Raw genomic sequence first — 26,460 nt, 5'->3', positions numbered from 1 at the left:
AAAGACCTCTGAGTTCATTGACTCCAACCTATGATGTAACACCACCTTGGCAACTGGACCATGGCACTAAGGTCTACGTCCAGCCTTCCCTTAAACGCCTCCAGGGGTGGTGACTCTACCACCTCCCTGGGCAGCTTGTTGCAATGTCTAATCACTCTTTCTGTGAAAAATTCATCATACTGTCTAACTTGAATGCTCCCTGGTCCAGCCTGAGACCATGTCCTCTTATCCTGTCACTGGTTGCTTGGGAGAAGAGACTGATCCGCACCTGGCTACAACCTCCTTTCAAGTAGTTGTAGAGAGTGATAAGGCCATCCCTGAGCCTTCTCTTCTCCAGCTCTCTCTTAGAGCTGGACCAGGAAGTCAACTCTTAAGACTTGATTGGTTGATATTATTATATTCTTCAGCGAAGAAATGCTATTAATTATGCTGTTAATGCCAGTCCAGGTGGAGTCTGAATGCCAAACAGCATATGAATATAACTAAACCATGTAACTTTATAGCTGTCAGGTTCAATATAAACTCACTGTACGTTAAAATATAAATCCTAGCAATCTCTGTAAAATGGTTCTTCGCGCGTTCCTGGGCACACGAAAGTCCCGTGGGACGCGATCCCAGGGAGCCCATTCAGGACAACCCACACAGTGCAATTACGGTCTGGCTCGTTACCGCAGCCAGCCAGCAGGAAACCGGGGCTGTCCTCCGTGCCAGACGGGGCTATTCCTCGCCGTGTGGGCACTCCCGGCCCTGTGTCACGCCGGACGAGAGGGAGGGAGGGAGGAAGGTGGGGATAGCAGGAGGGCAGCGGGACGGAGCCCCCCGGCCGCCGAGCGGCGCCGCCTCCCCGCCCCCTCCCCGCCCACACGGGGCGGGCGGGCGGCCGCGCGGTCTGATTGGCGGGGAGCGACGCCAATCACGGGGCGGGGGGGCGGGGTCGGGCGCGCGCGGCGGCCGTTGGCGCTGAGGGGGCGCGCTCGGGCAGCGCGCGGCTCCGGCCTCTGCCCGAGCCGATCCTGCCCCGCCGGCGCCTCTCCCGCTCCTTCCCTCCCTCCTCCCTCCCTCCCGCCGCCAGCAGCCGAGGGCCTCCTCCATGCGGGAGAAGAGGAGGAGGAGGAGGAGGTGGGAGCTGCTCGCCGGCCATCCCCGGCGCCCGGCAAGCCGGAGCCGACCCGCCGCCGCCGCCGCGCCGCTGCTGCCGCATCTCCCCGCGGCGCGGAGCCGGCGCTGAGCCCTGCCCGCCGCACCGCACCCGCCTCCGCACACCTCCTCGTAGCCTTACCCCCATCCTCCTTCCAGTCTTCCCAGCCCCCTCCTCCGAGTCTTCCCCCTCCTTTTTTTTTTTTTTTTTTACTCCCCCTCCCGCCCCCCCTACCCCCTGCGCCCCCATTTGGTTCTCACCCTGGCCGCGAGCAAAGCGTCTTCATGAGCGCAGAGGATGTCCGGGAAGCACTACAAGGGGCCTGAAGTCAGTTGTTGCATCAAATATTTCATCTTCGGCTTCAATGTCATTTTCTGGGTAAGCGGAGCCGGTTGCGCGGCGCTTCGTGTCCTCTGCCACCTCATCCTCCTTCCTCCCTCTCCTCCATCCCGGCCGCCGGCGCCCCCGGTCTGGCCACGGTCGGGAGCGGCAGGGACGTGTGACAGCCGGGCGCGAGGCCGCGGGGGGATTTTGGATGGGGTGCGGGTGCGAGGCCGGGGGTGCCGCCGCCTCCGAAGCACCCCCACCTCCCGCCCTGGGCAGCCCTTCCCAGGGCAAGTTGTGGTGCTGCATTCCTCCACCTCCCGGGGATGCCGGCTCCTCTTCCCTTCCGGCCCTCCTAATTGCTTTTGTTGTAGGTGCGAAGAGGATTTCATGCCTTTTTTTCTTTTTCCCCCCTCCTTTTTTCCTGTTCCCTCCTTCCTTTTCCCTCCTCTGCTTTGCGGTGGGGGAGGGAGGGAGCAGCCAGACACTCGGGCCTGGAGAACGAATTGATCTGCATGTTTTCGCGCTGACATCCCTCTTAGATGCAAATAATAATAACAAAAAATCACAGCTCAGGTTCTCTGAACAGTGATGTTTAGTGATTGCACAATGATGAAGCTGAGTATGGCAAGGGTTTGTTATGATTAGCTATTAACACATAGTAGTAGTAGCAGTCATAGAATGGAGGAGAGTGGAAACAGTATTGCCACCATCCCTAAAGTTCAAGCCCATGGGAAGCTTGCTTGGGCATTTGTTGGGATTCTGGCGTGATGTGCCTGCATAGTGTTGCACCACTCTGGCTGTAGAACAGGCAGAACTGTATAGTGAAATGTAACCTGCGCATAATAGTACTTCTAGCGTCTTCTCCATGTGTTGGATTTGAAAGAGAAGCAGCTGGTTTTGGATATACATGCCAAATTTTGGAATCACAAAGGGGGAGGGTGTGAGCATTCTCTCACGTGAAAATGATGAGGTCTTCTCACTGCATAGAACGTTCAAGTCGGGCGAAGTCTCTTATGTGTACAATGCCCCTCTTTTCATGAGATGTTCCACATAGCAATGAGAAACATGCACAAACCCAGCTAGGTGAATGTGTTTTTGAGAGGCTTTGAAAGCAAGTTGAATATATCCAGCATAGTGACTTGTTTGGACTAGAAAGGAGAGTTGAGAAAAAAAACCCCACACCACCTTGAAGTTTTATAGGTGAAGGTGGGGAAGAACAGAGGAGAAAAAACCTTCTAAGCAGTACTGAGCTTCTGATTGTCTGCTTGGTGAGAACAGAGGTTGGTTACATGAACAGCAGGTTCGTGTTCCTGGAAAACAAAGATATCTAAAGAGGATGTTTGAAAGGATGGGATTTTTGATTAATTACAGTTTTATGCTGAAATACCTTTCCTTAATCAAGAAGGTATGCTGCGAGAGTGAACCCCTGACTGTGGCTTTACGTCGGTGTTTGCTTGGCCCCAGGCCGACCCCTGGAGATGAGTGGTAGCAAGCTTTGTAGTATTTTGACCCGACAGAGCTGTTTTGATTGTACTCTTCCACTCAGTTTTTAGTGGTTGAGTTTGACATGGTTCTTTTCACTTGTCTGTTTCTTTATTTGGATTCTCCTCGGCATATGTTGCTGTGAGCTTGAATATTTTTCAGCAGGGAACAAGTACTGTGAGGAACACTTGAGTGCGGTGTCCTTGGACTAAGAGAGGGAGATTATGGTGAAATCTGCATAACTGTGTTCAGTTGCTGTTTCAGGCACTGTCAGTATATCAGAGGCTATACACCCTGTAATTTCCTTCATTTTATTCTCTGAAGGTTAATGTGTGGAGGGTGCAAGTGGTATGTTTTAGGTTTTCTGTAGCTACTCGTTTTCTAAACCTGTGTTCTGGAGGCTGGTGCAGCACAGCTTCTGCAGGTGTGCCTCTCTTGTAACTGAATGGGCCAAAGAATATTCCAGTAGGCCAGGGACTTTTTACTATTGGAATGCTAATCTGAAAACCTGAAAAAATATAATTGTATGTCACCCACTGAGCCACTTGCTTGATGTGTGGCCCTTGCTTGCAGATTTCCTCTTTTGTAAAATGCTAATCATCTCATTTGTGTTCCTGGCTAAACTTCTTGAAATTCACAGAGACCAAGCACTTTATAAGAGTTTAGTAATTTCTTTAGAATATTGTAGTCTCTTTACGAGAAAACCTGCATTTATTACCATGTCTTTCATGATTTAGAGTGAAAATATAGACAGTTACTCTTGTAGAATACATTTTAATGTTGTTTTTACTGAATTAATAGCAAATCCTTCAATAGTCTATGATGAAACTGGGCCAGAAAAGCTGTAAATGAAATTTGCCAATTTGGTTGGCTGTTTACAGAAAGTAATTATCAAAAATAGCCACTAATGTACTAATTTTAAATATGTCGAAATGATGAAGAGGTTGTCATATTAACCCCATGACACTCTCCAGGATCTTACAAATCTGGAGATAGGTAGCACAGCTTTGATAGACCTTCTACCTAAGCATTGTTATATCGTGATTTTGACAAAACCTTTTAAAATTTTACTGTAAACAGGTGGGAAATACTCTTTGTTCTGCATCATAAACCAATGGACTAAAAGAGAATGAGTTGGAAGAGTAATGATTTTGACAAGAAAATTGTCAGTGCTTCGAATAGAGGAGTGTTATAGATCTGCTGAAATGATGTGGAGAATGATTGTACATGCTACTTAAACTGAAATTATTACAGAAATCTGAGGCTTTAAATGCCACAGAATATGGGCAAAATAAATTACCAGGCCTTTTTGTCTTTTTGGTTTTGTGCTGGTTAGATATTTCTTTCTTTAAAAACCACTACTGAATTATTAGAACAATGATTGTGGGAAAGTTGCACTCTAATGCTGTGTATGTAGTTGTGACTAAAGGTAACAGTTTGCTTTTTAGAAGATAGTTCTCGGACTTGCATCACACTAGGTAAGACATTCTTACCTAAATATGTGCTTTGTACTATTGTAGAAGACAATATTATCTGCTGAGTCTATGCATCATTAATGTTTTAGGTATATTTGCAAGCTTAATTGTTTTTTTGGAAATTCAGTATTAATGTTGGTAAATACACTGGAAGTGTTTGTTCAGAAAAACTTACTTTATGAGACTACTATGCTGTTGTGGAAAAGGGAAGCTCATTTTGCAATGGTCAAAGTAAGATTTAGGAATGGAGAACTAATAGGCACAAATACATCTAAATCAAAAGTTAGAACTCAGTATTAAGCCTCCCTTTGCATTGCTCGGCTGCCATCCTTCTGCTGGTTGTTCATGGGGCACACACCCGCGCTTTAACTTGATTAGCATAACGCCTGTGCAAAGCGCCACATGGTTTACTACCTTTCTAGACTGGCAGCTGGTGGAATAGACAGTGCTTTTTTGTGAACCTTTCTGTTTTTGTCTAGGTAAACCACAAGCTGCAATATAAGGTAACAAAATGTGTTTTTCTGTAGTTAAAGAAAGCAAACAAATGATACTCCTTCCTCCTTTCCCCTTAGGCTTCCATGTAGAACGTTGGCAAAGGTAGAGTGCAAAAGGTCAAAGTAGGCCACCCAGCTTCCCAAGGCAAGAACCGTTTTCCCCTCTTTCCCCCTTTACTTTTGAAAGACAGTTTTAGGCTGAGTTTTAGTTCCAAGAGCTGTTTTAAGTTGTTCCTTGTGCTTTATTATATTTGATGGAAACTGCATATATATATACTATTGCTTAACTCTGAATTTCAAACCACACTTGCTTCCACTGACCCTAGTCTAGTTAGAAAGATATAAAAAGCACTGACAACTCAGAAACTTTTGCTTTATCTGGTGATTCACTGTAAGTTGTGAGCTATGCTGCAGTTATGATACATCAGCATATTACAAGTCATAACTTGTACTTTAATTTGCTTGGCATCTACTGGTTTTGATGGCAACCATGTGGGAGTCTAAATAGTCTTCTGAATTACAGAGAGATAGCAGAAAGAAATTAAGGTTACGTGTGTTATGGGAAAAGTGTTGGAAAAGTGCACTGACCTTTAAAGGACAACCAATAGATTGCTTATTAAATTTCGTACATTGTTGATAGTTTGTTTTCAAAGGGGGAAAAGATAATTTTTGATGTCAGCTGGTTTTCAGATATCCGCAAGGAAGTTTGGATTATGTAATTTTCCCTTGCCAAAACAAATCAATGTTTGTTCCATGCGATTTTCTAATGCATTCTGTAGCATTTTATCTTTAAAAATTTGCATTGAGAAGATGTCCTTGCAGTGGAAGTGAAAGCACTCTATTCATTTCCCTCCCTTCCCCCTTTTATGATCAAATGATTCTTATTTGTATTTTGCATTTCTTAATAGTACAGATAGCTAAACATTCCACAAGTAGTCTTGCCAGAAGCAAAACAATGCTTGTTTCAGGCGAGTATCCTGCTGTTTTGTAACAGTGAAGTCTATATTGACGTGGTGTATATATTGATGAAATAGATGCATTGTTGTGAGCTTGTCATTCTTGAATTCCTCAGTGTCTCTTTCAGCTGGTGTAGCCCCAGTATTTCAATTGCATGTAAAAATTTAGTAGCTACTGGCTCCCGGGGGACTTGCTTCATATCTGTAGAAGTTGTTCATGGAATACAATTATTCCTTGCCCTCATAGCTTGATGGTAGGCTGTGTCACTGGTTATACAAAAAGAAATAGGTAAGAAACATGGATGAAACTGTTTCCTTTCTCATAAATATTTGTTTTCCAAAACTAGGTGTTAATATGTTACTGTTTTAAGCTCTTTGATGTTTCTAGTTTCTAAAAGACTGAAGAAGCATAAGGGCACAAGAGCTAGAGAAAACTCATTGTGGTTGATTGTGTGACTTCTGTTTAATGACAATGTACTTCAAGAGAATATTATAGGAACTATCATAAGCAGCTTACATACTTTTCTTCTCTGTTAAATTTGGTAAATATATTTACCAGTCTCCCACCTTGATTTGTCACAGTAAGTTTTTCCTGGTTGCTCATCTATCTCAAAGTATGAAGAGTCAATTTTGAATCTTTATTGTTCCAGTCAGAGGAAAATGTGAATGGAAGGCAGAGTACAGGCAGCCCCAACAGAAAACTTCTGCAAGTGAAACATCTTACTGGTATTTGTATGTGCAAAAAGAAGTTATCATAGGTCCTAATCTCATCCCCCTTGTTCCATGTTGATAATACTTCCTTAATAAAGGCAACAAATCCATGTTCTCTAACAGTGAATATAAACGTGGACATGCTACCTTAATTCTGTAAGGCAGTCTTGTAATTGTAAACTTTTTGGTGTATGGATTATGTATATGAATATGTACATATTCAACTGCAGTGTATGATATAATAGGCATATAGGGAAGGCAAGCATCAGCTATACTGGAGAAGAAAGGTTTTTTTTCCCAGATAGCAACTCAGAAAACATATTCTTGTAAACAAACAAAAAAGTTACGTACCAGGTGCAATAGATGTAGGATAATTTTCAGATGGAAAATGTGGGGGAGAAAGTTTTTTTGGAGGTGAGGGGAAGGAGTGGTTTGAGTGTGGTGTGGTGTTTTGTTTTTTTTTTTTTTTTTTTTTTTTGTGAAGAGTAGAAAGAAGAAAAATGCAAGGAATTTCTCTATCCTCTCCAGTGGAGAATAGTTTGAAATTATGTATGTAAGCTGCCATTTAAGAATGTTCTCTAAGACCTAGTTCTATAGATTACAAAAATCCTGATGTACTTCTTAGTGAACTTTAATTTATTCTTTTTTCCTTAAACTCTCTAAGATGCAAGTTAATGATTAGTAGAGGATGAGAAACTTGGGCTTACAGTTAGTGAAACGTTACTTCCCTTTCTTTTGATTCCCATTCCTAAAAATAGACTTTTCGAAGTCTCTGTTGAAAATGCATTATAAACCAGTTTTGGCACCTGGGCTACTGCAAGTAATAAATTTGGAGCAAGAAGCTGATGTGTTGTTAAGTGTTCAGACTAGGTACTTCAACAGTTTATACTCCATAAACCAAAAGCAGTAACTGTGAAGATTTGCTGTGAACATTTAGAGTATAATGTTTTGCTTTCAATTAAAACTGGAGGTGAGAGAGAATATCTTTTGACCCAAAGAAATTGCTTGACCTAATTCTGCCAGTTAGGGGATTCTAATCTTAAACCATAATGCTGTAGGAGGGAATCAGCCTTCAGATTTGGCTTTGCCCAAAATATGCAGCGCATTTCTCGAATACATGGCTAGTAGTTTGTCAACAGGACTGTCATTATTTTATTGATAGGGACAGGAGCAAGGAGCTGAACAGCTCATGAAGTGACCCATATGTTAGAGATGACCCAGAAGTCACTGTCAGTATTAGCCCTAAAAGTGCCTTCCAGTATGGTAATATTTTAAACTCTTCTTAATATCTGACTTTTCCATTAGCTAGCATTTCATAGTGACTTTGTACTCTTGTACCAGTTTCTGTCTTTGTTTCTCACAAAAATTTAGCAAGTATTGTTGCAATGCAGTAAAGAATTAAAACAACAAAAGCTTATCCATTTTTTAAGGAATGTACTGATTTGCATTTAATGACAGATTTACAGTGCAAAATCTAGGAAAACATTAGGCCTCAAATCAGTAAGGAATAATGTTTCTTTTTCATTGTACTATTGTGTGAGTTTGGCAAACATCCCATTTTTGTGATTGTTCTGCTGCTCCTGCCACAAAGTATCCTATCTCATGGATCACTGTGGATATAAAATTTAACTGATTTCAGCAGTATTTTGTACAGGTGTTAAGGGTTGTTGTGGGTGGATGTCACTGTTGGCGCAGTGCTCGGTGTAGCTACTTCTGTAACGTACACAGAGATCTAGAGCAGTTCAGCCTTCTCCTTATGCTGGCATTTAAAAATGTCACTAACACACTGAAGCTTGCAGTCAGGGGTGCTTGATTTGGTATCAAACTCTGACTCAGGATGATCTCATATAACCTCCAGATGGCCTAACTTGCGGAGATGCTAAAAACAGTCAGATCCTACTCCTTTAGCTTTATAAAATAAATGAGCCAAATGGCAGTATGAGTATTTATTTTAATACACATCAGTCTCCACATCAGATTCTTCTGCTAATGTTTCAACTTCCCATTCACTTTCCTCTGGACAAATTTAGAATAAGTATTTCAGCACACACAGAGGATCTTATGAATGAACTGTCAATTTCCCACAGAACTGGAAAAAATCAATATGCCTCTTCCAGGCCATGAAAATCCCTCTGGTCTTAGTGAAGACTCCATTACATTGAATAATATTGAAAATCATTTCAGGCAAAGTTCCTGATGTATGGTGTTGAAAGAGCTTTTTTCTTTTTACAGCAAAGCAAATACATATTATGAAGACACTTTGTATATCTGTTCTATACCTTTTTATCACCTGGTTTTTCCAACAACATAACTTCTTACAGAAAAAAAATTAAGAATTGTAGAAACTTTTGCTTAAATAGGTTCTTTTTCTCCTCAATAAGCAAGTAACATTATTTCTTAAAGTGTTTGGTCCTTCTTTGTGATATTACATTCAAAGAAAGCATTAAAAGGAGACTACATGTCTTTAGATACATGCAATATTTTGGGTTCATAGAGGCTTCTGGTTTGTTTTCTTGAACAAAGTGTTAATGAGTAAAAACCAGAGTATACCTCCAGCCCTAGCTCCAGTAACCTACTGTTAAAGGGTAATGAGTATGGTAGAAATGATACTGCAAGGATGCTTGAAATAATTCAACCTACTGGGTGTTTCCTGGTGTTAGTAGCTTACATTTGATGAGAGCCCAGCTTAATTTACTTTGATTTAGGGGCAAAACCTCTATGATGCAGAACATTGTTCTATGTCAGGATTTTCTCTGTGTCAAGAGGGCAGACTCTCTCAACTGAGCTCTGGTGCCCTAAGCAAAGATGCTGTAGCGCTTTGTGTGGGGTGTCACCCCAAGCAGATCCACCTGGTATCTGTTATTGTGTCAGAGCCTGCATCACAGGTTCTGCCTGTTGGACACCTTTGCTTTATGTACCCGTGTAAGCTTCACATATTCATGTATTTAACCCTTGTAAGGCTAGGTTCTCTGTGCTTCTCTCGCACTGAACTGCATCTCTTCTGCTGCATTCTGTGTTCCAACCAGCTGTGATTTAAAAAAGAGCTTGATGGGAGTTCCCTCTGTGTGCTGTAAATACTTCGTATATAAAAACTGAGACACCAAGGAAAAATGTTTTCGTATGGCAAAGGTTTTGCTGCTTCATGCATTGCTTCAGTTAACTGTGTCACCTTGTGGAAGATCACTGTCACGTTTGTCTTTGCAATGCCACGAGGTTAGTGTTTCAGGATGGAGAACAGAATTTGGAAATGGTGACAGTTCAAAACATTGAGTACCTACTAGGTAATGAGGAGGAGGGTTGGCAAGTATCCGGAGCTATTCTCAGCTGGGAATATATGGGGGTGTTCTACTATGCACAGAACAAGGGTTTCAGATTTTTTAATTTTAATTTTTGCCACCTAAATATAAAACCAGAAAGATTTCCTGTGGGTAAAAGATAGAATTTTGTAAAAGTTGTCTTCTGACTTTATGTGGATATATGTCAAAAGGAACACGTGTGAATTTAGTCAGTCAAAAAAAAAATGAAATATAAAATTAAAATCATTTAAAAAGAAGAGGTAAAATTTGTAAAGTTAGAATTCCCCCTTTTCCATGGAGTTACCCAGTTCGTTCCTAGATGAAAATTCAGCCATTTGGCTTGTGAAGACTATAAAAATGTGTACATGTAAATGTGAAATATGTATGATTGTGCTTAAAAAATAATTAAGGTCCAGTTTCTAATCAGTATTGCTTGATATAGTGAACATTCCCTCGTTTCTTTTTCTTTCTGTGAGCGTTAAGGGGGGATGTTAGGTGTTGCCGAACTCTCTTCTTTTTCCTCTCTGAATACCTAGGAGGACCTGTTTCTGTAGCAAGGCCACTTCCCCACTTTGGTTGACAGTAGTTTCATGGTTGGTTTTGGTGTGCTGTCTCCTTTCCCTGCACAGATCAACTTAAGTGATTGTACAAGCATGGCCTATTTCAACTCTAGGTAAAGTGGTTTTGGACTCTGGAGTATACAGAGGTGTAATACATGCTGCTGTGTTAATAGATAACAGTCCTTCCTGGAGTGAGCTATGTGGACATTGGCTACTTTGGAATACCCCTCTGGTGCACTTTAATCTCTGTTTTTATAAGAGTTATGGTGGTTATCTGTTTTCTCCTTAGTGCTCAGTGACGTTGGAGAAACAAAGAACAGTGATTGTCTACCAAGTTTATTGTAACGTGAACTTAATTTGAACTTAAGGTTAAGTGGACAGCTCCATCATTTACCTCTCAAGTTTCTTCTCCTTCCCATAGATGTTATTCCAAACACCATACCACTCCCTGTAATAATGCCAGTCCTTCACTGGAGTGGCTGCTAGATGGGGTGGCAAATGATCTCTCTGAAGAGAGTTTGTCGTAATTATCCATTCCCAAATAGTATCCGTTCTAGTGGCTTTGTTACAAACAAAAGGTTAGTATGCATTTAATGTTGGAGATACATTTATATATATATATATATAAAAAACACACTATGCATGCATATATATGTATATATTACATGTACATAAAATAATGCAGCACTACAAAAATTTTTTTTTTACGTGCTAGAGCAGAAGTTTATTATTAACTTACGTCTCTATTGTTATGTATCTAACAGCAGCACTTGAAGGGACTGGAAACCCATCTAATTGCTGCTACGGGCAAAGAACTTTTTGCTTCCTCTGACTATATTGTACTGTTCTACTCCTGCTGGGAGCTCCGGCATGGACACCAGTAGTCTTCCCACTTCAGCTGTGCGGGCTGGGTGTGGTTTGAAAACGTTGCTTTTTTTTTTGGTTTTGTTTTCTTTGTTTTGAAGATAGGCAAAACCACTTCCTGGGTAAGTCTAGTGGTTTGTGGTGATATTTGAATCAAAGTTTTATTCTGCAGAAACTTTTCCATGCAAGTAGGTTTGTGTTTCACTCAAGAACATAAGCTGGTTAAGATTTTACATGGTTTACATCCTTGTTGACCTCTGCTTTCCTTCATTTTTCCTAAAGCACTCTCATGCCTCTGGGAGAGAAAGTAGCTCCTGAGCAGATGCAGTTAATAACTTTGCATATTAAAGAAAACCACTGCCAGTCCTGATGAGACTGACACTGAGGGGTTTGTGCCAGTGTAACAGGTGAATGAGTTGTGGCTCCCATCTGGCCATTTTTGTTGTTCTGAGTACTCTTCTCTGCCCCATAGATTCATGACCTTATCAGCTGTTCTGCGGAGGGGCTGACCTCTGACAGAGGCAAAAGGAGAGCTGTGGGCAACAGTAGCTTGTGTCTTCAACTTTTCCCATCCCAGAAATTTCTGTGTGTGATTTTCAGTGAACTCTCCATCATCCAGTATTTCATGTATTATTTTAAATGTCATACCTAATAAATGACAGTGATGCTGTACTCCCCTGTTACTTGTGGCTTTCTTGTCAATAGCAGCTTACTACTGCCTGGATAAATTACTGTGCCTCTTGTTACCTGATTCTTTTTGGTTTTGTCCTCCTTTCAGTTTTCGCTGTACTCCCAACTTGCAGAGACTGTTCTCTCTGTTCCATTCTCCAAGGGAGCCCCTTTTGTGTCTTACATGTATTGGTATCTCTTCTTGCTCTTATCACCTGGTGTTGAAAGCTCAACTGAGTCTGTGCTCTTAGCCCACAGAAGCCTCTGCATGGAGGATGCCATGCTCCAAGAGGGGCAGTTTGCTGGCTTTGTTACTGGAGTTCAGCCACATGTCCACAGGGAAGTGGGAAGGAGAAGTAAAAAACCCAACACTGGATTTTTTTGGTACCATTTTTAAGATGCTTGTTCCTATTTGACAAACAGCTTTGTTCCATAAACATGTGCCTCCTTTCAGTGTAATGTGCAAGCATCTCCTTCTGAAACAGCAAGCCTTGGTATTGGTGCAAGACCTCCCAAATTACACCTGCGGGAGATAATCCTTCTTTAGTTGTGTCAAACTGTGTGTCTGGTGAATATCAAAATTCTGGCTCTGATGTGAAGCATTTCACATTTCATAGCAATTCATAAACAATTGCTGCAGGACTGAGCTATGTAGGATCAGGTGAGGTGGAATGGATGGGGCATTTGAAGGACAGGATCTCAGCAATACTACTCGAGGCTGGAGTACAGGACTGAAATTTAAAGAAGCTGGTGGTTGTTGCTGCTTTATGAGTTAGAAAAATAGTGTAAAGTTCTACATATTTTATGTTGAGAGTTGGTGGGATTCCTTTTTTGTATCTTTGGAGATGATAAGAACTGTAGTGAGTATTGCTGTTTGTTTAAATCTCCTTGATGTACCAAGGTCAGATTTTCATTTACTCTAAAAGGCTATCTTACTCCAATCTGCCACTGTAACATGTCCTTAAAATGACTGCAGATGATATTTATAGAGCAATGTAGAACACTTTTGGTGTAGGTGTAGCTGTGTTGTTAAAATTGTTCAAGTGAGCAGTATTAGACACCTAGCTTGAGGAGTTTGAAGGACTTTATGGGTTGGAAGGGTGGACTTTGCATTGTGGGGAGTAATTGGACTTCTGTTTAAATGAGAGTGAGAAGAAAAATCTGTAACTTTTTACAAAAAGAGTGGGAATAAAATACACCACTTTTTCATAAAGCAGGAGATATTTAAATTTAAGAATGTAGTCTTTTAAAAGTGAGAGAATAGTCAGATTTTGTCTGAAAAACGCTGCCTTGTTTTTTATTGTATTTCCATGTTGCCTTCTGCGAAGATACTTTTCTGCAGTTATTGTTATCAGAGCACCATTCCGGGAGCTCCTTTGTTATTGTTTCACTCTGTTTTGTTAGTAGAACTTTAAAAACTTTCTACCTCAGAAAAAAAAACCCATAAAGGCAAACCAAAACAAACGTCCATAAAGATGTCTCAGAATTCCGAGAAACAAACTGTGGATCAATTATTAACTGCCTTCCCTCTCCTTCATCCACTTCCTGATGTGGTATTAATTTTACATGAGCCCCCTGCATTGCCCTTCATCCACTTAGGGTATAGAGCACAAAGGCTTTCAGCACTGTAAATGATTGGGCACTTGTTACAACCCTCTGCGTAAGAGCAGATCCTGTTGACTTCAGTGGGAATCACTTGTTGGCAGCTGTATAATTGTTTTTCAAACAATGTAGTTTTTTACAAAAAAAAAAAAAACCAAACAAAAAAGGGAGGATGTGTGGGAAAGCTCAAAGAAGTATTGGAAACAAAACACTGAGAAGTCTTTCATAAGAGCTAGAGCAATTACTTCAGTTGCCTAAGTAGCTAAGAGCTGGCAAAAGGGGTGTTACAGTAGTCTAACTAAAAACTCTGGCAGAGAACAGTGGAGCCTATCATGATGGCAGTGTTCCTACTCATTTGTGTTTCAGAGTAAGTATCCTGACTGACCAGCCTTTAGGTGGTAACTTCCCCTCAATAGCTGGAGCTATATGGGACTCTAATACTTGTAGCACTGGGAGAACTCAGCCGATGAAGCACGTGGAGTTTGTCCTCAGCAAGCAATTGTGGCTGTGTTCTCTCTACTTGTAGAGTAGTGGTGTGCTTGGATGAAATAGCTTTACATGTGCTGAAATACCACTTAACAGTGGTTTCTGCTGGCTATGTGCCTTGCCACCAGTCTGGGCAGCGAGCAGGTCACCACTGTTGTTTTTTATAACTAGCAATTTGTAGTACTTCATTGAGCACTGAGTCCTGCTTTTGCCAGGCATGTACATAACAGCAGCAACGTCGTGATAAATCTTTGCCCAGTGGAGCTGCGAATGCTCAGCTCTGAAATACCACTACTTATGTGGTCTACCATTAGCCACATAAGAAATCTCCACATTTTATTTATGGCATCTGAACTTCAACAGCATCTTAAGCTAAAGATAATGGCTTCTGCATGAAATATGTTCCACTACTGCTAATGGTGTCTTATCAAGTAAGCTCGTGTATCAGATAAAATAATTTCTGTAAACAAAGCATGAAAGAAGCCACGTATATAAATCAAGCCTGAAAATCAATTTATAGCTGAATGGGAACTGAACATCTCAATCTAGTTTTGTTTATGCTTTGGTGATTGATAAAGAAAAAGTAAAACCAGTCAAAGTGTAGAACTTGATGCATATTGCATTTATTTTCTACTATTGGATTGTTTCAGCACTTTGTGGAAAAGCAGTATGAGTAGGTAGTCATAAATGGTTTCAATACTATTAAAAGTAAAAAGTAAGAGTCACTTTTCTGTTTGCCTTTAGGGAGGGCTTTAAAGAACTGTGAAACTGATTCTTATTGATGGCTTAGGAAAAAAAAAAAGGTTAAAGTGAGCAATCTCTGCTTTTAGATTCATTGTACCACTAAGGGAGATGAAGAACTTTGAGCTATTGCGCTGAATCCTTAATCTGCTAAATTGTCATGTACCTTCAAATGAAACATTATCCTCCAGAGCCAAAAGTTGCTCCATGGTTTTGGAGATGTGCTGAGCCTTCCCTTTTGACTAGGTTCAATGCAAGGGAGTTCCCCAAGGGAAAGAATCTTGCTCTCTTCTTTCTCTCTAGTGTGTGAAGAAACAATATATCAATGCACCTACACCTCTTATTAAAAAAGTTAAAATTTTAATGGTTTCAAATTTAAAAGTTTGAAGATCCTGTAGTCTGGATTTCTGTTACTTTTGTGTGAATTGACAACGTTTAAATACCTAGAACAGATTTATTTTAAGATATATTTGGCTGTGTTTCATACAGTGTGAAAGATGTGATAAGAAGGTATTATCTTTAATTTTGAGATGGGGTCCCATACAGATCAAAAGTATTTTGGAGGTTTGATGGTTTTGTCCCAGAGGGCATTTCAGGATGGTATCCTTACCAGCTAAACCAACTTAAAGCAGCTGGGCCAGTGTAAGGTATGGCTTCATAAAGTGACCGAGAGGCTGGTGAAGAGTGACGTGGGAGGAAAACAGCTCCACTCAGGTGAGGATGTGACCAGGGGAACTAAACAGACCATTTTGCTACTGCAAACCCATCTGGTTTAACCTCCTCGGGTTAAAGCCATGTAGGTTTTGTTTATATGAATGTTGTCCATGTCAAACACCAACACTGCAATCAATATTTGGCATAATTAGTAATTTTTATGGACAGACCTATTCTGGAAAAAAACCCACAAAATACAACACTGTAGACAGAGCAATGTCCCTTGAAAATATTCATCTTAATTAGCTTTGAAATCTGTGGACAAGTTGTCATTTCCCTATTGTTTTTAAGGTCTGATACCTTTGATTGATCCCAGGCTGAGTTAAGAAACCCTGAGTTGTGAAAGGTATGTTGAAATCTGCAGAGCTAGTGTTACTACAGAAGTTATGGAAACTAAACCATTAATACTGGTCTGGTATGACCCAGTAGGAGTTTGTCTTTGCAATGGTTTTTCTGGTGTACTTTACTGAAGGGTGGTAAAGGTATACTGTTTTCTTTCTCCCTTGAGCTTTGGGGTAAATGTGTCTAGTGAAAATTCTTTCAGGCTTAAGCTGAGATAAGGCCAGCAGTTTGGACTGCATGGTATGTAAACTCTTACAAAATTTCAGAATGAATTCTTAGTGTTCAGAATGAGTTATGTATTTGCTGTTTGTGAAATGTTCTCAACAAACTATAATCATCAGTAAAGTAACTGGAAACTAAAGGAGTAAATACTCTTAGGTTTCAAAGGTAGTATTGGAAGTAATTTTGTGAGTGTTATAAAGGTAGCTCTGAAATTTTCAAGAAATTGTTACTTTAATGAGAATATATAGAATTAAAACATTCATTTAAATTCAGATAAACTTAAATCAGTGTCTTCCTTTTAATGTGGGTATTTTGCATTTAAAATAAAAGGGAACGTTCTTAGGTTTGGATAGGACGCAAGATGAAAACTTGCAGAGGGTTGGACAGAAAGTTGCTTTGAAGCTTTTATGGGTAAAGTACTGTGAGCTGTTCTAGTCTTTCCTCTCTGACATCTAACATTATGTTTGGATCAAAGCATTTCCCGGTATAGAATAAATAAGATATAGAATTCCTGGTATAGAATAAAATAAGGTATCATATTTTTAGAAGTGCAACAGAGACCATACCAGTGATCATACTGGACCAGACAATAGGTTTGCTTAAGGTAAATATTGTTAGAACAGTGGCCAGCTGGTAATAAGTATGAGAAACAAGGCAGGTAGTGATAAATCTTAGGGAATATGCTCTGAATCCCCAGCCTTTCAGATCCAGAATTAGTATCTTTGTACTTAGAATCCCTATATAGATTTTTCTTTGTGAATTTATCTGGTTGGTCCTTGAATGTCTGACTTTCTGAAGTGTGACATCCAGTTGTTAGCTGTACCTTTTCCCTATTAGTATTGGATTACTTTTGCGAGAGGTGGAGTTCCAACAGGCATCTAATAAAGCATTCTGCAGCTTGGAGTCAATTAACTTTCATGTTCATCTGCTTAGTTTCTGTGAAACCACAATGAAAATCCTGCATCTGAAGAATGTAGTTTGAAACATCTTTTATCTGCTCCCTCTGTATCCTGCCCCTGGCTTTTCCACACAATACCACTAAGAAACAAATTTTGGATACCTTCCTTTTCAGTGGTTCAGATGGTTGAATTACAAATGTAGGAGGCGTGTAAAGTCAAGTAAGTGTAGCAGTCCAAGGCAACTACAGCTGGATGTCATAGATGAAAAAGCTTTCTGCTGGGAAGAGGAGCTTTAAGTTTCCAGATGGTGACCTACTTGGATCTTTACACAGCTCCTCCAGTTACAATGAATTAACCATTTTCAGCCCAGGCCACGTTTAACAGCAAGGTATACAGTTGGCAGTTTTAATGTAGGATTGCAATTGCTTGCAGTTCTGTCCTTTTTCATCCTCTCTTTCCCTTGCCTCCCAAAAGGAAGAAACGAGCAAGTCTGCACTCCCAGAGTCCTTATTTAATTCTGACATTGGTTATGATGGATCCTTATTAAGTAACAATATAGTATACGAGGGCTGAGAGTTCTATGATAGGCAGGTGAATCTGAAGGGTGTTCTCAGCAGGCGTCAGACTAATCCTTCCTTTGATTACTATTTTGGTAGGTTCTAGAAATAAGCTTTAACATAAAAGCTCAAATGTAGCACTCGCCTGGTATTTTGGAAGGAAAGGTGGGAAATTCCCTTCTTGTCCGGGCCCTGAGAAAGTCCATGAGAAAGTCTGTGTCTTTTGGGCAGTGCTGCCTGCTGCCCAGGCTGTCTCTGAAGCAGAGACCAATGCTGTGCTAGGAGTACGACTTTGAGGGGTTGCATAAGGTAAATCAGTGGCCAGACAGCAGTGCTGTATAAGCGTGACATCCCTAAGGTTGTGTTGTAGCCCAAACAAATTTGTTAAGACAAGTTTACAGAAGTCACCTTACGTTATACCACAGCATTTGACACCTGGTAGATGAAATGTGAGACTTTTCTTGTTTATTTGCATAGTAGTCATGGGAAGGGAGGAAGAGCATAAGTGTCACGGGTGACTACTAATACTTACTGGCTGACAAAGATGACAAAAGATAGGCAAGAGAGCCACATAACTTGGTGGTATGGTTCTTGCCAAAAAATACCAGAGCCTTTAAATCTAGTTGACCATGCAGAAGTTGACTATAGATTTAAGCTAGTTTACTAGGCTTGGGGAAAAAAAAAAAGCTTACAGAGTTCTAAGACTTTTTGTTTTACTAAGAAATAATAAATGAATGCTTCTAAATGCCTTTGTAAATCCTTATTCCCAGGGCCCAGGTCCATGATCTGATCCCATTGGGAATGGGATTTCCAGATAAACAACTTAGTCTAAATTCCTGCTGCTATAGGAAATCTAAAAAAAAAAAAAAAAAAAATTTGGTAGGTGTTCATCCTGAAATATGTTTTATTTGCTGCATGGGGATCTATTTTAGAAGTACTTCAATAAAAACCTTGCACAATGGAACAAAGTGCTTTTAAGGCTTTGCATTTAAAGGTGTGTTATTTTGTTTGGTTGATAGTTTTGGTTTTCTTAAGTTTTTAGGTGTGTGGTTTTGTGTAGTTTTTTTTGGGGGTGTGTGGGTTTTATTTTTGTTTTGTTATATATATGTGAGCTACTTGGATTAATTAATGTTTTCTTGGCAGCAACAAAGAGTGGTTCCCTCTCTGCCCCCATCCTTGGTGTTCGCTGTATAACTGTTTTGCATCATGCTCCAATCTTTTATATAATAGATTCTACTGAAGGAGAAATAAGCCCATCCTATAAACTGAATTTCATGCTGTAGGCCAGGTATACTTCCAAAGGTGTAATTGCTAGAAAACTATGGTTTCTACTAGCATTAATAAAATCCAATGTGAGCAGGGTATGCTAGGATGTTTACTTTTATATAAAGGTATGTTTGTGTATATATATATATATATATATATATATATTTTAATGGTTTTACCTGGTTCTGTTTTTCCACTTCTTCTCCATACCAGTACTGCTGAAGCTCATTGAAGAGAACAGCTTTTGCTCTTGCCAGCCATAATCTGTTTTTGCAGTGAGGGGTCCCTGCTGGGGAAGTCTTTCTTTTCCTGCTATCTTTCTTCTCTCTGCAGGGTATCAGGCATCAGGACTGCCCTCCTGTCTGCCCTGCTGACAGCCGTGCGTTCTCTGCTCTTACTGCAGCAGCTGCTGCTCCTCAGCCTGACTGAGAGAGCATAAATTAAAATACAAAGGTCTCCTGTGGCCACTCTTGGCTGACAGTGCAATGGCAGATCAGACCTTCCTACATCATCTTCACTTGACTTTCTTCTTTTTCTCAAGAATTTCCTCTGCATTTTTATCAGTCACAGTCTTTTACCACTGGGCTGAATAGCAGCAACAATCCAGTAACTCTATATGTTTTGTGTACTTACGTGACTGGAGCAGTTTGCAGAGAAAAGAATCAGCCATGTGGGTTTCACCAAAAGCTCAAGTCTTTCTTTCTGCTTTTTATACTTCCTGGAGAAGGCAGGCTACTTTTCTGCTTTTCATGGCTGCTGAAGATACATGGCTAATTCCTGTTCTCCCCACGAAGTCAGTCGGAGAGTTAGAAACATCAGAGCCATTGTGTTGCCATTGTGTGTTGTGTGTGTGACTTAGAGCACAGCGGTGAGAGGAGTGTTTTCTCAAATGGGTTTTTATTGTTTTGAAGCCTGGTGTTTGTAAATGGGTTCTTAACTCCCAGAGGGCAGAGGGGGAGCTGCTTAGTGGTGGGGTGGAATGCCATGCCTCAAAATTGGCTAAGTAGAATTTCTGACCCAACCACATTCTTTTTGTGAGGATGCCCACCTCCTCTGCTTTTCCCTGCTCTGGATTCCACAAGCTGGTTTGGCTTACTGGGTATCTGAGTGTAAATGTATTGATACATTGTGCGTGAATTTCATATCCTCTTTTAACTTTTGGGAGGGCACGTTAAGCCACAGACGCTTTTCCAGATGATTAATTTTCTTAAAAATTGAAGTGTTTTCTAGTTAGGTGGACACTCCCCCCTCAGTCCTCTTCTGGCATGTCATTGTGAGCTTTAAGTTCTGACTGGGCAGTTGGGGCATTTCAGCAGAGCATTGCTCTGATTATCTGCGTTTTCCGAGTGGAGAAATAGGTCTGGAGGGAACAGTCTCAACAACATTTTTCCAGGGTTCTTTGATGAAGCTAAGTGTAACTGTCAGGTTAATTTTTTTTTGGTAAAGAGTTATTTAGGCCTTAGCTGAACAAAAATAGGCTTCAAGCACTTAGAGAGTCTTACCTTAAATCAGTGGAACTGCCTTTTGCGTACTGTGGAAAAGGGTCCTAATTTGCAAAGGCTCTTTTCTCTCAAGTAAGGATTTGATAAAACTTTTCAAAGTGGTGTAAGGTGTGGCCATCTTCACAAATGGCTTCAGGCTGATGTAGGCTGATGAGAATCTCTCATTGATAATACAGCAGCCTAAAGTCTGTGTTAAATGTTATTAGGTCATCAAAGTGCTCTCTGAAAACTTGCCCTGTTTTAAATTTTTTCTTAAAAATATCATGGTTATTATGGAAATTGTATAAGTTTGTGGTAATGTTTGGAAATAATCATGGGACCAACGTTGGAATTGCTGTTCTGCCTACCAATTGGACTTAACAAGAACAAAATGCCATTACTACCTTTGTAATTAGATTTATTTTAATGTCTTTGAATGAAATACGTCTGAAATCAACTACCGAGTGCTTTAACTGCTTTGTTGCTGCTTTAATGAAACTGTGGCCTTGCCAGACTGCCTGCTAATGGAGTAGCTGATTGTTGGGGCTTGTTGTTTTTCTCTCTGTATATTTAGTGTCTGGACTATCTTCAGTAATGCCTAATGCAGATGCATGCAGTAATGAGATTCAACAGGAGCAGGGTTGATGTCCCTATATCTTTAATCACAGTTTTCATGTGTGGTGCTTATAATGGCAGACAGGCAGGATGGGAAGATCTCCTTCTTTAAACTTGAACACGAGTGAACATTCTTCCAAGACCAGTGAGAAAAACATTCCTCCCCACCCATCCCCACCCCTCCTTGGGTGAACTTCTTTGAATGAATCAATTACTCTTACAGCAGGTTTTACTCATATGGTAATTGAAATTTGTATTCGGTACCCATCGATCAGAATAGAATTATCCTGCTGTTAGTTTGGGTGAGGAGGATTATAGTGGGACTGGTGACTCCTTGCTCTCAGGGAGAGTGGGAGGATTCACTAAAAGGATCTGAATGCTGTTCAGGATCAAGCCGTTGACTGTGTTTCTTTGTCTAATTCCCCAAATCTGGAAGCAATGATCAAATGTCAGCAGTAATTCAAATACCTCTCCTGAATGAATAAACAGGCTATCCCATTTTGTCATACTAAATAATATTCTGCATTGTGAAAGCCTAAAAGCAAGGCATACTTAAGCTTAGAACCTTTTAATCCACATTACATTAAAATGTCTTGATTTGTGTAATTGACTTTATGGATTTAGAGAGAGGAAAGTATTGGAACTTGCTCATGCTGTTCATTTTATCATGCTGATTAGGCAACTAAAAGCTACCTTGGTGGTGGGGCTAGAGACAATATTGCACAAGTAAACTATTACATGAAAGCAAAAAACACACATGTGGAAAAATGTATGTGTGTTTTTCCTTCAGTCAGTTTAGTACTAGTAGCAGGTGCCAGATGAGTAGTCCTGTAAGCTGGCATCCTGTATTTCCATGTCATAGCAGGATGAATGGGAAAGCAAGTGTCTGTGCGGCATCCAGGCCGAGATGCAGTGCCAAGGTACTTCTGTAGCTGGTGGTAGCTCTTTGCTGGTAACTCCACCCCAGCTGGTACGACAAGTAGTTCTTTGGTGTGAACTTGCCAGCTAGTGCTTGAATTGAGTAAGTTGGTCTTCCTTTGTCGTCTGCTCTTCCAGAGAGTTGCAGTTGTAACAGAGTGTTGACTCTTCATTTCTTTTTTTTTTTTTCTCTTCTCCTTTTTTCTCTTTTAAACAGTAATCCTTCTCCTTGGAGAGAATGAGAAATATTTTGTGCACTGATTTGCTGTTTGTGGTGATGTGAAAGAGGATCAATTTCTGCTTAATTCTGATCAGTCCAAGAATATTCTGGTAGAAAGAGTCCAGAGTGTGGTGAGATTACCCAAAAAAGTTGCTAAGGACTCAAAATTAATTGTAGGAATTTTACCATTCTTGTCAGTTGATGGTACTCACTTCTTTTTTTAGTTCTGAAATTGTATCATCCTTGAATGTGTTGTTGTGAATCACTGTCACTTGACTTGCTTGTGGGTTCAGGAGATTGACTTTTGGATAAAGCTCTTCCCTGTCCTTTCCTGGCTGATTTAATAAATAACACTTTCCTGAATTTTTGACATACCTTTGTGTTTGTGTTATCCTTTAAAGGTGAAGAAGAGGACTGAGAAGCATATCTGCATCCTCTTTTATTTAATAGACTAACCAAAACTAACAAAACCCATGTGAATCATGAGGGCACCTTTGTTCATGCTGGTCTCTTCTGCAGGCTAGAAAATAAGAAAATAGGAACAGTGCCTGAAGGTAGACTGTAATTACCTGCTATCACACTGTCATTTGCAAAGACTGTAGAAGCAATACAAATAACATTGGTGGAGAGTTTTTTTCCCAGGCAATGTTCCTTCTGCCTTCAGTTATGACCAGTGCACTTTAGTTACAGCTCCCTATTATGAGCTGAAGAGACTTTTAGCAGTAGCTCAGTGTCAGAGAGGGAGTGTGAAGCTACAGTGTAGGATTCATTATTCTCTGAACTGACACTGGTATGATTCAGCTGATGGTTTTTACACTTGCTGGCAGTGCCCTTTCACAACTTAAGATGCTTTGTTCATGTAGTATTGTGCTAGGTGATTGCCAAGATTTCAAACAGGCTGATGATGAGATTTTGAGTTTTTTGACACTTGTTTTGGGTTCACTGCACTAGCCTGTGTTTCCTGTGAGTGCTGTAATAATATAAATAACTGTGCTTTTTGTTCTCACCAAGCATATTCTTGAAATGTCATCTCAAATGTAATAATGGAGAGCACGTTAATAAGAACGAGTGGGGCATGCAGCTGTTGGCTTGTTTTCTTTTGAGACTGACCTGCTCAAACTTCCCAGGACCTTCTTCATTTTTGTCATGGGAGCTTGGGAAACAACTGCTGATACATTACCTTCAGGACATTGACAAGTATTGTTCAAAAGGGTAGTTTGTTCTGTTCTGTTTCCTCTACTTCCTACTGCAGTAAAGCTTGGCCTGGCTTGTGTGTTAAGAAGCCAGTTACTCTGACTGGAGCTCTCTTTAGGGCTATAGACAATGACGGTGAGAACTTGCTAAAATTTGGTGATGTCTTGGACTGGAATAACAGACTTTGGTTTGGTGTGACTTGCTGTTGCCAATGCTTTGCTCAGAGTTTTGTAGGCTGTACAGATAGCTGGAATACACTTGCATTAAGAATATTTTGACATTAAAACAACATATATTTTCATACTGAAAGTATTTCTTGCTGGTCTTGCATTTGTTCCTAAAAAGCAGAGTACTTCAGAGGTGCCTGTAGAAAAATAGAGATCATTTAGTTTTGAGCAGTTATTGAAAAACTAATCCCGTACTCCAGAATATAATGAGTTGTGGATTCTTCACTTCACTGAGTGAAATATAACTGGTGTGACCTACTTTATTTGCATATTTAACATACTGGATACTTTCTGTCGTTTTTGTTGGTTTTTTTAAGCTTGTTTCCTAGGAAACAAGTACCCTGGTATACTAGAGTGCATCTATTGTATGGAGACTGCTGCCCGTGTGAGCATTGTTCTTTTGTAGGTGGAAGGCTTTAAAGGGGAAAGAGCTGGAGTTTTCAAAAACATCTTTATTAACCAGAATAGCACAAGGATGTGTTTCACGCTGCTCTGCAACCCCTCAGTGTATTTGGTTTTCTTTTTTAGTAGGAGTATCTACGTTGTAATGGTTTATCTAGTAAAACTGCTATGTATGTTATTGAAGGCATACCAAAATAAACTGAGTAACTAATGAATGGTTGTTTTTGTTATCCTTGCTGAGCACCATGTAGATGCGTATTTCTAAAAGTGTTTATTTTGAATTACGTAGAATGGAAACAATAATGCAGAACATGAGGGTTGAGTAGACTTCAGGAAGTAATATTTGCATTAGTGCAGTAGGTCAAAAGAGGAGTGAGAAATCTTTTAGATGTAAAAATTGTCTGCAGTTTGCTATGCTGCTGTGAGGCTTTAATTTCTTGTTTTTATTTTTAGCTCAATGTTTATTGTTGTGATGTTAAAAAAATAGTTGTGATTTTTGCAATGTTAAATTTGAAACTGTGATGCTGGCATGGTTTTGGGATTGGTAATGCTGAATCTTACTGAGTGGTGAAAGAAAACAAACTAGCTCAGTGATTAAACTGTCTGGTTAAGTAACAGGAACGGTGGGGAGAGTGTTGTTGAGTTTGAGAATACTGAGCAAATGGGGAGAGAAAGAATAAGGAGGAATCTGTGAGCTTTTGGTAATGTGTGACAAATAGGGATGAGTTCTATGGGTTGAAAGTGCTGCATAGTTCCCCTTTGGTCTTTACACAGACTTCAAAAACTCACGTAAGGACCGATGGTCACTGGGGCAGGTAACTTACAGCCGTATCTTCTGTAATTTGTGACTTATTCTGGTGTTTCTGAACTGCTTGAACTGAGTGTGTAGAATGTGGTGTCAGTCTCAGATACATATGTCACTGTAACCTGAGTTGTGTGCTGCAAGGTCTTGATAGTTGTTGTTCTGCTAATCTTCTTTAATTCTATAGTTTTTCTGTAGTCCACTGTATGTTGAGAAGGGAATAGTGGCAGGATGAGAGAAATCCATATAGCTCTTTAATTTCTTGCCAGAGGTTTATTTTGTGCCCATTTATTCAGCCTCTTCCTGAGGGAAGGACAGGTTGCTAACAATAACAGTGTGTGATCCTGAGCAAAATAAGGGGATGTGTTGGGGAATGGAGCTTGTTTGTTTAGAATTGCTTTTGGGTTTGAAATCCAACAGAGCTAATTCTTTGTCCATATTTGCCGGTAGTAGGGATATGATGTGTACTTCCTGCATTCTCTAAGGGTTAGGACTTTCAAACAACAGAGCATGTTTCGTATAGGGAAAGAAATTATGATTTTTCTTAAGAAAAAGCTCTCTTTGGGGTCAAGGGGAGGTTCAGATTCTGTGTGGTGAGTCCTGCAAACGAATCAGATGGTGATCTCCCCAGGTGGTTGTCATGTGATTTATCAAGTGGTTTTACCCTGCAGAGAGAAAGTAAATAACTGACATTGCTCTGGATGTTCAATACCAACATCAACTGCTGTTCATGAGTACCTGTTCCTACTTGTGCTTGGTCAAAAAGATTCTGACTGTTAGTAATGAAAGATTTTACATTTTACTCTTCATATGCCAGCTTTTCTGACTTGAGGGCACGTTATGCCACTGCACCTCTTCACTGCTTACCAGGGAAGCTGCTCCAATTGAAACCACGTTTTTAAAACACAAGCATTATTTAACAATCTCTCCAAGTAACTGATTGAAGTTCTTTTAAAAGCAGCTGTACTCAATGTGATCTGGACCTCTTGTAAGAGCTGTGTGTCAGTGAAACTGTTGATCTTGTCTAACTTTATGCACATAAAATAAGACTTTCTCAACACACAGACACAGGCAAACAACTTCAGGTTTCAACACAAAGCATAAAAATTACTAGTTCTCACACAGACCATCTAAGGTTGTTTATCAGCTTAAGGACTGGAGTGGGGAGCAAAAATAGATCTGGGTGCCATAGATCTCTTGAAGTAGTAAAAGATCTAGATTATATGACTCAAGTCAGTTAACTGTTGCTGAACTGTCCCTTTGCATAATAAGTACTCAGGGTGTGAATGAAACAATGAGAAGCTGCTGGTTAGCTTGCTGTTCCACCCGTGATGGTGGAAGAGTCTAGGGGAGAGCTCTGTGCCTTGACTATTCAGTTATTGACATCTGTGGATACAGCAACTAAAACTGCAAAACATGGAGAGGCCAAGTGTTAGGGAGGGAACAGCTTTCTTTTAGTTCCAGCTGGGATTAAGTTAAAGCCTATGAGTGGTGACCATGGCAAATTTTGCAGCATGCCATATTAATTTAACCATAGGAGTCCCTGTTCTGTGGGTACATTAGTTACCACTGTTACAAGCTGCTCTCTTTGAAAATGCTGAATGCCTTCCCCTCCCTAAACCCAGTTCTTGCCTTGGTTGCCTTTCTTCTGGTCACCTTTTCAGACAAGGTGAAAGGAGGTTGAGATGACCAAAATGACAATTGCAAATAGGGCTGTAACTTCTGTCTTTGCATTAAGCATTCCCATCTGTTGGATCTTTAATACTTCTTTTCTTTCATTTACTTAGTGGATTTTTTTTC

At 40.4% G+C, this 26,460-nt stretch overlaps 1 protein-coding gene across 2 annotated transcripts in view; it reads left to right on the top strand.

Annotated features, from left to right (window-relative positions):
• The first annotated feature begins 1,000 nt into the window (after nucleotides 1–1,000).
• The window catches only part of TSPAN5 (tetraspanin 5), an 88,096-nt gene continuing 62,636 nt past the window's right edge, over nucleotides 1,001–26,460 (top strand). The window contains exon 1 of one of the 2 annotated variants that reach the window (XM_027901946.1): nucleotides 1,001–1,516. In XM_027901946.1, the coding sequence (XP_027757747.1) occupies nucleotides 1,436–1,516 (81 nt within the window). In that variant the 5' untranslated portion in view covers nucleotides 1,001–1,435. The remainder of the gene's footprint in view (nucleotides 1,517–26,460) is intronic. The other variant, XM_027901945.1, reaches the window with a different exon arrangement.

The sequence above is a fragment of the Empidonax traillii genome, unplaced genomic scaffold, assembly GCF_003031625.1.
Source record: "Empidonax traillii isolate 1590-97213 ecotype Southwest subspecies unplaced genomic scaffold, ASM303162v1 scaffold824:size280585, whole genome shotgun sequence".
NCBI classification, from domain to species: domain Eukaryota; kingdom Metazoa; phylum Chordata; class Aves; order Passeriformes; family Tyrannidae; genus Empidonax; species Empidonax traillii.
The sequence above is the reverse complement of the archived record's forward strand: the minus strand, read 5'-3'. Positions and strand labels throughout refer to the sequence as shown.